Genomic DNA, 10750 nt, shown 5'->3' on the forward strand with positions numbered 1-10750 from the left:
GAATAAAAGCAAAGACATTGAATCCTATGCTAAAGGCTTTAACAGTATAAGACTGATCATCCATCTAGATGTAGGAGTCAGGATGATGGTAGGACATAGAATAAAAGCAAAGACATTGAATCCTATGCTTAAAGGCTTTCACTCCTATGCTAAAGGAGTGACTGGGAGGTTGGTAAATAAGCAACCACGATTTCTAGAAGGTGGTAGAGGTAAATGGTGTGAGTATCAAAGAGACAAGGGACTGCACATAGAATTAGAGATGTGATTGTCCGGAAATAGTACTGGGAGCTTAACAAATGTCGAACTCCAGGAGTATGGAAGAGTCAAGTCTCCACTTGAAAGGTAGAAGTCATAACTTCATGAAAGAGTTAGGGCTCTGTAATGACAAATAATGAAGAGAGCATTTGGTACAGAGGATAGAGAAGATGTGGATGCAGAAGAATTTGTAAGCCACTTGTTGTAGTTCTCTAGTACTGCTTTAACAGAAATACCACAAGTGGATGGATGACTTTAACAAACAGAAACCAATTCTGACTCATACAGGACATGTAAAGGGTTTCCATGGCTGTACAGAAAGCCTCATTTTTCTCCCACAGAGTGGCTGGTGTGCTCAAACTGCCAACCTTGTGATTCACAGTCCAGTGCTTATCTCATACAGTGACCGTACTCCTGGCTGGGGACTAGAAGGGAAGAATTATACCCATATTCTATAGGAAGCTTTTTTTTTTTTTTTTTTAATTCCTCCCAGTCCTATTCTCCTGTTTCACATCCCGCTAGCTACAATCATGAGCCCTTTGGAAGGAAATTCTTCCCTGAGTTGTCTTGATTTTCTCATCTGTTATATAGTTAGCCCCATCAAGAACCACTGAATACCACATCAAGAACATCTTTGGAAACAGACATAAGAAACTATTAACAGTGGTTGCCTCTTAGGTGAGTCTATTAGGCCGGGTTCTCTAAAAAAGAAAAATCCAGGAATCTTATATATGTATATGGTTTGAACTACAAGGTCAGTGGTTCAAACTCACCAGTCACTCCTTGGAAACCCTATACAGGGCTGCTATGAGTCGGAACCAACTCAACAGTACTTAACAACAACAACATATATTTATATAAAAAGAGGTTTGTATCAAGGAAGTGACTTCCACATTTATAGAGGTTGTTGTTGTTAAGTGCCTTTGAGTCAGCTCTGACCCATAGCGACCCTGTGTAGGGTTTCCAAGGAACAGCTGGAGGTGGTCAGTCCCAAATCCATGGGTGAAATGTCAGACTGGAGACTTCTGACTTATGTGTCTGCAGGGCTGATGAGCTAAAATCAGCAGGTCAGATACCAGCCAGGCAGGTAAGAAGGCAGGCTGCTAAGGACACCCAGGATTGGAATGTAATAGAGAAGGCCACTGGCTCAAATCCAGAGGAGGATGAGCCAGATACAAGATGGGGACCCAGAAGTTTGGATTCACAGTACCATCTCTAGGGGTAGTCTAGAAGTTCAAATTCACAGTACCATGTCTAGGGGGAGTCTAGAAGTTCAAATTCACAGTACCATCTCTAGGGGGAGTCTAGAAGTTCAAATTCACAGTACCATGTCTAGAGGAAAGGCTTTCTTCTCTGTTGGCTCTGGGGACAGGTTCTTGTCTCCTTTCAGCATCTGTAGGTCCAGCATGTGTCTTAGCATCAAACAGCCCCTGGTTCTAGGAGTTTATCAGTGCAGGGACCCCAAAGAATGCACTCCACTCTGGCTCTTCTTTCTTGGTGGTAGTAGGTCCCTCGGATCGCTGCTTGTTTCTCTCTCCTTTTATCTCTTGTAAAATACAAGGTACTACAGTCCACACCCCATCAAGGCTGTGATGGGATTGAATGCGTTATATCCCACACTTCAGTGCTTTTATTGGTGCCTCACATCAGATCACACCATGGGAATCATTACATATCTGCCAAACCACTGAGATTCGTGGTCTGCCAACTGGACACATGAGGAGGCTTCTGAGAATTTGTGGGGAAATTCTATTATCTTTTAAGTCAACTTTTTCATGAACATTTTGAAACCCTGTCCTTATATTTTAAAGATCACAATTCAATCCATGGCACTCTACCTTTTGGCCCCTCCAAAATATATGCCCTTGCCATATGCAGAACATCTTCATCCCATCATATCATCCCCAAAGTCTTCCAAGTTCACACTCCAAGCAGGGGCAAGATTTCTCTTCTTCTGTGAATCTACAATACAAGTTATCTGCTTCCCAAGTGCAATGATGGAACAGGCACCAGATAGATATTCCCACTACAAATAGGAGCAGTTGCGGGGAAAGAAGGGACAACAGGCACTAAGCAAGTGAAATGGCCGCAGAATACTTTACATTAGCTCTCAGAGCTTGACAGCAATCCTCTGTTCTTTGAGACCATCTAAGAAATGTCTGTCCTCCAGACTCTGGGTATTGGCCTTGCACACTCGCTTCTGAGTACAGAACCCTCAAGCCTGGGCTTCAGCTCTGCCATCCAGGCCCACTGAATGGCAGCTCTGCTTCCTGAGCTTTGAGAAGCACCATTCCCCCAGTCCTCCTGATGGATGACCCAGCACCCTGGCCCAGCACTTCCTGTTCTTCTGGCCCTATGGGCTGGGCAGCTATGGCTGCATTTTAACAGCAGCTCCACAGTCCAGAAACAAACTAATAAATATGCAACTCTTTGAAATCTAGGAAGCTGTGAACCCCCCACCACCACTCTTAGAAACCCCAGAAGCCACGTCCCACCCTTTGAGAACCCAAAGGTCATGGTCCTACCTTTTGATGTCAGGGCGACTGTGCTTCTGCTGCATGGTGTTTTGCTTTCTTGAAGAGGCCAGCCTGGGCTTTGTCCTGTTAAATAAAGCAAGTGTTACAAAGCGCTTTAGCTTTAGCTCTACTGATAGAGACCTGGAGGCAAGTACTCCACCAATAACTCTCAGTTTTAAGGTACTCAGTTTTCTTGTCCCAGGAAATAAAGACTAGCTCCTGCCTGAAGACACTCAACTCTCGCCCTCCACGGGTCTTGTGTTGGTGTCCTGGTTCTGCTACTGCTGTTTTTCTGATCTCTGCTTGATTCTTTCACCTTTTATCTTTTATAGGTTTAAAGGTATAGCGCAGGCCACATCCCAGAGAACCTCTTGTTACATCAGGGTATTAGCAGGATTAAGAGTGTTACATCTCACCCTTAATCTTCTTAATGGTTTATGACATCAGATCACGTCATGGGGGCCATTACATAACTGCCACACCACTGAGAACCACGGCACCAATTCAATCCATGACATCACTCCACCGATGTATCTCGAGTATGCCATGAAAAGGTTTCGGAGAGAAAGGAAGAGTCAAGGAACAAAAAGTGTTGGTGCACTATGACTATGAGAAATCAAGATAGGAGAAATACTCTGGGATAACAGGAACTTTAGGAGTGATAGATTTGGTTGGCTACAAGATTTCTAAAAGAATTAGTCTCAACGTTCTTATGGGTTTTGTTGTTAGGTGCTGTCGAGTCAGTACTGACTGACAGTGACCTTAAGCACAACAGAATGAAACACTGCGCAGTCCTGGGCCAACCTCACAATCATTGGTACACTTAAGCCCAGGGCTGTTCCCACTGCGATGAGCCATCTAGTTGGGGGTCTTGCTCTTTTTGCTGACTTTACCAAGCATGAAGTCCTTCTGTAGGGACTAGTCCCTCCTGATAACATGTCCGAAGAATGACAAAGTCTGGTCATCCTGGCTTCTAAGGAGCATTCTGGTTGTACTTCTTCCAACACAGATTTGTTAGTTCTTTTGGCAGTCCATGGTACTTTTTTTTTAATGTTTTATTGTGAATTATGTGATAGTTTACATGGTGAACATTAGCTTTACATTCATCCTATCGTGTATCATTTCACTGCCATGGTTACAATCCCCTCCATGCATCATCAACCAACCAAAGAGTATACACTACAAACCTGCCCCCCGGTCATCAACACACAGGCCCTCCCTCTCTGGGTCTAGCCACTCCATCTCTCCACATCATTGTCTCTGCCTCCAAGTTCATCAAATTGTATCAGATTACTCTTGTTTTCCTCTTCTTTCTTCTTCTAGTTGAGTTCTGATCGTCCAGCTATTGAAGCCTGGTGAAGTGGGTATTCTCTGCAAGTGTGGGTGTTCTTGTGCATATGCCCTCTCTTCTTATTAGCTAGACGCTTCACTTTCCACTCTAGTCCTCTGTGGCTATGTCACTGACTCTGGGCCCAAGAGTCCCCAGGTCTTGCCGTACTGCTGGCCAACCAGGTCTCCACCCAGGTCCACAGGAGTCTATTGAACATGGTAGGACTTAGCTCACAGCTTCATTGCTATTTTTCCCTCACTTCCCCTTATTGGTGACCAACGTGGTTACCAGTCAGAATGTGTTTTTAATACCATTTGATAGAGTCTTTATACCACGTATTAAAGCCCCTAAGGTTGTTTCTATTTTTCCATTGATGATCTTTATTGTTCTAGGTTTTACATTTAGGTTTTTAATCCAGTTTGAGTTTATTTTTGTATGTGGCATGAAATGTGGGTCTTGATTCATTCTTCTGCAAATGGATTTGTAGTTTTACTAACACCATTTGTTGAAGAAATTATCTCATTCCCATTTAATGTGTTTTGGCCCTTTGTCAAAAATCAGCTAACTGAATGCGGATGAATTTATTTCTGAGTTCTCAATTCTGTTCCATTGATCAATGTGTCTTTCATTGTACCAATACCAAACTGTTTTGACCACTGTAGCTGTGTAGTAAATTTTATCTTTTCATTGTTCATGATACTAGAGACATTTTCTTCCACCAGCTCTTTAACTATCTTTCCTGTGCTTTTCTTTGTGTCTTCCTCTTCTGGAATTCCTATCACTCCTAAGTTATTCCTCTTCATGTTGTCCCACATGAATCTTAGGCTTTCTTCAGATTTTTTCATTCTTTCTTCTGATTGTTCTTCTACCTTGCTAATATTGAGAGACAATCTTCAAGCTCACTAATTTGGACTTCCATTGATTCAAATCTGCTACTTAGTCCTTTCTATTTATTATCCATTTCTGACATTTTAATATTAATATTCTAGATTTCTATTTATAGGTTTTATATTATCTCCAATCCTTTATCTATTTTCTTTGATTATTCCTATAGTGCTTTCATGAATACTTCCTTGTTTTCCTTGTCCTTTTCTGTCAATCATTGTCAATCTTTTCCAGGTAGTTCTAATGTCTTTTTTCCCTCAGGAATGTTTCCTAGTTCTGGTTGAGTCACTCCATCTTGTTTCTTCATGTGAACAGAAACTGTCTACAGCTCTCAAGACACTGTGGTGTTGCTGCATTTGTATTAAGTTGATGACTGTATGTTAGTGTCTTCTTAGGCACTCAACCAACTGCCTCCTAGTGGGTGTGATCAGGAGATGAACCTGTGAGCCATTCTGTTTGCTCTTCATGCATTTCATGAATTTAGCTGATGTTGGCTGTTGTCGTTTATGTGGTATACAGTAGGTGGTATCAGTTCTTCTTTTTTTTTTTTTTAATGTTTTATTGTGAATTATATGATAGTTTACATGTTTACATGAGAGAACTTCAGTCCCACATTCATTCCATCGTATATCATTTCATTGCCATGGTTCCAATTCCCTTCATGCATCATCAACCGACCAAAGGGTATATCCTAGAAACCTTCACTCCTACCCTCCCCACCCCCACTCCCACCCCCAGTCTTCACTCCACAGGCCCTCTTCCTCTCTGGATCCAAAGTCCCCAGCTGCTTCATCACTCCACGTCATCGTCTCTGTCTCCATCTCAGGGATCTCTGGTTCTCTGGGTAGGGTCCCGCTCTTGGCTCTTCTCTGTTGATGGTCCTAGAGACCTCTGCTCCTAGACTCGAGAAATAATCACTCCCTTCCTTGCTATAAAACGTCTACTTTTGCACTTCCAACCCTCATAATCAGTCCTGATAACCACTGTTCACTACAGTATCACGAGTTACCCATCTGTATTTCATTTCATCAGCTCCGCGCTAGACAGATTGGACAGTACTCACTGGAGATTCTGCCTTCCTCCATGCCCCCTAGCTCTAGGTTCCCTCTTGAAAGCTTGTAAGCCAGTCACTTCTTGCCTTTGTAGTCCCCTCCTCCCCATTTGGGTATCCAGTGTCGAAGTTGCCCATCTCTGCCCACTCTGTATGTGGAGGGGGGTGGTATTGGTTCTTGCCCAATGTGGAGGACAGCAGAGGGTACGGTTGTGTCTGGGCTATATAGACACAGTTGCTATCTTCTGTTGGATACAGAAAAAAGAAAAAACACACCCAGGAGAGAAGGAAGAGTAACACAAACCAGCAAACAACAGCAAAAAAAATTATTTTTTTTTTTAAATCAGGCAACAGTTAGAAAAAGGGTACAAAAACCAAAGAGAGAAAAGAAAGAGAGGAAAAATAATAATAATAAGAGAAAAATAAAAGAGATAAAAGAAGTAAAAAGAAATAAAAAGACATAAACACAATCAGGGAGAGAGAGAAAGTAAAGGGAAAGAGACCAGGGAGTAGTTTTAAAAAAATGAAGAAGAAAGAAAGAAGCAGAAACAGAAAAGAGAAGCAACAAAGAAGAAATGAAAGGATAGATAGTGTAGAAAGCAAGAAAGTGAGGAAGTGAGGTGAGGGAGAAAGAATAAGCAAACAAAAACAAAGAAAGGGGGATAAAAAACAAACAAACAGAGCAGGTGCCAGACCCAGAGAAAAGAAAATCATAGGGTTTCCTGCCATGCCAGGACTTCACGTCATGGGTGGGTAAGGGATGAGACAGTAATGCTGAATGAACCCTAGAGGGAGTTCCTGTAGGACTAGGTGTTTTTCTGTTCTGGGAACCCAATCCAGAAGCAGACTCCAAGACAGCTAAGGGATCAGGGTATTTCCAACTAGGATGGGTGCCAAGGGTAAAGCGTCTCTCTAGTCCAGGGCTGACCAGAACCGGTTCAGTGGGTCTGGAATAGACCACACCTGGTTCCAGGTGCTGGGGTTGGTGCAGCAAGCTCCCCACACACTTTGATGTGACTTTGACAGCCTGGAGAGCAGAGCTTCCCTGGGAATATATGCAGATGGAGCCAGCCGTACCTTTGGTCATCAAGGTAATGTGGAGGACAAGAAAATACAACAAAAAACATTTCAGCCCTTTCCCTCCACCAATATGTGGTTAGCCTCTGTTCCACCTACTGCCCTCTTCAAAGTTGGCCACCCGCAGTTGGCCGGTTGCACAGACATCCAGTATCTTTTTTCTTTTTTTCTCCCCCACACATCTGTTCAGCTACTTCTCCTAGTGAGGGCTAGTCCAGGGCTGGCCAGGGCCAATTCTGCAAATCAGAAGCAGGGCCCGCCTGAATGGGATCCATACCCACTCCTTTAATGGTGCCCACAACCACCCTCTGACCACCAGGAGAGTGGGAGCTTCCCTACGGTATTCATGAGTGGAGACTGGTCTCACCTCTGGTCACCAAGGGAGTGTGGGGAACAACAAAAAATATTTGTACCTTAATCTCTGGGAGCCACAGATGTGTTTCTGCAACACCAGTATGTTTTCTTGTCTCTGAAGGCCCCCACAAAAGCTCAAAATAGAGGTACCTTTCTAGTCGACAGACACAGACACAGCTTTTTTGAAGGCAAAAATGAATGTTATCTGCGTTTCTTAAATAGGGGCTGCTCTGTGCTGCTTCTAAAAGAATAAAACTGAAGCCAGGTTCTCTGGGAAAACCGTTGCCACCTTATATCATCCAGGTAAGTCACCATTGTAATGATTCTGACAGTTATTGCTAGGTGAGATCTTACTAAGTGGCAAACACTGTCTTTAGCACTTAGTGTTATTTGATTTGCTCATGGCCATACCTCTAGCAGGAAAGTATTTTTATCATCCCCTGCCCACAAAATACTCATTGCCAGTAGGGGATGTCAGTCTCTCACAGAATTAAGTCCTTGTCTCTTTTATCTTTATAGCACCAGCCAGTGTGATTTACAGAGTATTTTTCCAGACTTTTGGTAACATTTTAGAATAAATAGTAAAGAAGAAATACAGCATTGTTGCTTGGCAGAGGAGAAACTTTTTTTTTAAGTGTATTAGTCTGCATTGTGGTTGAGAGTAAGGACTCTGGAGTCAGACATCTTGGATATGAAAGGAGACAGGCTACTTTTCAGCTGGGTAATCGTCACGTATCTTTTTAATATGAATTCTTTGTATTACTTTTCTTGTACACAAGATGGCTGACTCAGTATTTTGGTTTGAAAAGCCTTCCCTGGAAGTCCTAGTTTTCTTGTAGATTTGCCTTAGCCAGACACTGGAATCCGTTACCTAAATCATTAATTAATTTATTTAACCATTTGTTTCTTTTTATATCATTTATTTATTTGATCCTCACAACAAAGCTATACTGTAGCCCCTTTTGAGATTCTCATTTTCTAGATAAGGAAATCAAGGTTCACAGAAGCAAAGTAAACAATCCAAGGTTCTCATGTTAGAAAGTGGCCCCTTCCCTTGACACTGATCGCTGGACCATGCTGCCTCTGAGACTGCCCAGTCTCCAAGTACATCCACCAAGCAGTTCCCTGGCATCTTGAAAAGGATAGTGAGTCTTGAGTTTAGATCTTTGGGGTTTCAGGAATGGTACAAATTCTTTCAAAGGGAAGCTCTTTGTAATGATTTTCTCATTTCAGATTGTAGATGAAAACTCAAATATCCTATCTCCAGGAGAAGAAGGAAATATTGCAATTCATGTCAAACGAAACCAGTCTGCCTATCTCCACTGTCCACACATGGTAAGGGAAACTTTCCTGTTTTCTAAATACTTTTATTGTTACTACAAATAATGGTGGCGTTTTTTATAGAACACTTTGTAATTAGCCAAACATGGCTTTTTTTTTAGCTGTTATTTTTTTTCTTTTTTTAAGTTTTTATTGTGAATTGAGTGATAGTTTATATGGGAGAACATCAGCTTTACATTCATCCTATCATATTTCATTGCAATGATTACAATCCCCTCCATGCATCATCATTCAACAGCGTTTACTTCCATTCCCTCTGTTTTTTGGGTTTTTTTGTTTTGTTTTGGATGTATACCAAAGCACTCAGGAATATATAACCATTCAAACAACCAAAGAGTACACCCTGCAAACCTGCCCCCCCCCCAGCCTTCAGCACACAGCCCCTCTCCCTCCCTGAGTTCAGAGTCCCCAGTCACTCCATCTCTCCATGTCATCGTCTCTGCCTCCACCTCTTAGCCAAACACTTTTGTCCCTACTTGTAATTTTGTATAGTTTTAAATCTACAAAATCTTGTGAAATAATAGTAAAACTTATATGAGGACCCCTGGTGGCGCAGTGGCTAAACACTCATCTGCTAACAGAAAGGTCAGCAGTTCAAACCCACCAGCTGCTCTGCAGGAGAAAGACATAGTCTCTGCTTTGGTAAAGATGACAGCCTTGGAAACCCTATGGGCTAATTCTATTCTATCCTATAGGGTCACTATGAGTCAGAACTGATCCGATGGCAACGTGTTCGGTGTGGTAAATACCATCATTTGTACTGTACTCACCTATTAGTAACATTTTGCCTCATTCACTTTTTATTTCTGCAATTTTATATAAATTGCAGACAGTATGACACTTTTTCCTTTAGTATGTCTCTTCTAAGAGTAAGACATTCCTCTGAATAATTACAATATCATTATCACACCTAAGAAAATTAGATACAACTTCATAATTTTCTGTAATACCTAGGCCTTATTGGTATTTTCCCAACTGTGACCAAAACCAGTGTTTTATAGCTCTTGTAAACCTGGGACTCAATCAAGGTCCATGCATTTAGGTGGTTCTCATATCTCTTTTAATTACTGAATATAAAGCAGTTGTACCACCTTTTCTGTTGTCCATAAGAGGGATATGTTTCCAAAGCAGAAGCCTGTTGTCTTATAAAACAATGCTAGATTTAACTGTCATTACCTAATGATGAAATTTAGGATAAACATTCTCTTGCATGGACATTTCCTTAGTGCTGTTGTGTATTTGTGCTTTCATCCCATCAGGGAAAACACTGTCTCACCGCTGGTGTTGACAATGTTGACCCTATGCCTGCAGAGGTGGATACCATTTCTCACTATCATAAAGATGCAGGTTTGTGACCCTATGAATACTCTGTTCTCCAATCACCGTTGACCCAAGTACTTTAGCACCTATTGATGCTTCTGGATTCCTGGTGTGGTGCTGTAGGATCAGCACTGCATTGCGAACCTCAGTTCAAACCTGCCAACTGCTCCTCTGAAACCCTATACAAGGTTTCTATGAGTCGGAACCAATTTGAGGACACTTAATAACAACAACAATGAATGATTCTTGTGATATGCAAAATTGTGATTTTCAAGTTGACATGAAATTTACATAAGTTAGGATATGTGTTTCTGTAAAGAAAAGCTGTTGAACTATTCTACAAAATATTCTTTCCTTTCATTATTTTCTAAATATATATTATCTATTCAGCCTTCTCTGATAATAAAATTGACTCATGTTCAATACAGAACACTTTGAAAAAATATGGAAATCACCAAAGAACAGAATTCCTTTAACTCACAGCGCCAGCACTAGTACTCACTATTAGCATTTTGGTAGTAATAGCATCTTTCTGTTATTTTTCTGTGAATATGAGAGGGCTTCAGTTTGTGGAAAAATAAAACTCAAAGAGAATGAAATGGTTCCACAGATGCTCTAAGG

The 10750-nt window shown here is 41.6% G+C and overlaps 1 protein-coding gene across 1 annotated transcript in view; it reads left to right on the forward strand.

Moving 5' to 3' along the window:
* LOC102821909 (chromosome unknown open reading frame, human C10orf129) overlaps positions 1–10750 on the forward strand; it is a 39841-nt gene that overhangs the window by 25607 nt on the left and 3484 nt on the right. The window contains exons 10-11 of the mRNA XM_006875976.1: positions 7691–7771; positions 8702–8803. Of these exons, the coding sequence (XP_006876038.1) occupies positions 7691–7771; positions 8702–8803 (183 nt within the window). The remainder of the gene's footprint in view (positions 1–7690; positions 7772–8701; positions 8804–10750) is intronic.

This window comes from Chrysochloris asiatica, unplaced genomic scaffold (assembly GCF_000296735.1).
Source record: "Chrysochloris asiatica unplaced genomic scaffold, ChrAsi1.0 scaffold00348, whole genome shotgun sequence".
Taxonomy (NCBI): domain Eukaryota; kingdom Metazoa; phylum Chordata; class Mammalia; order Afrosoricida; family Chrysochloridae; genus Chrysochloris; species Chrysochloris asiatica.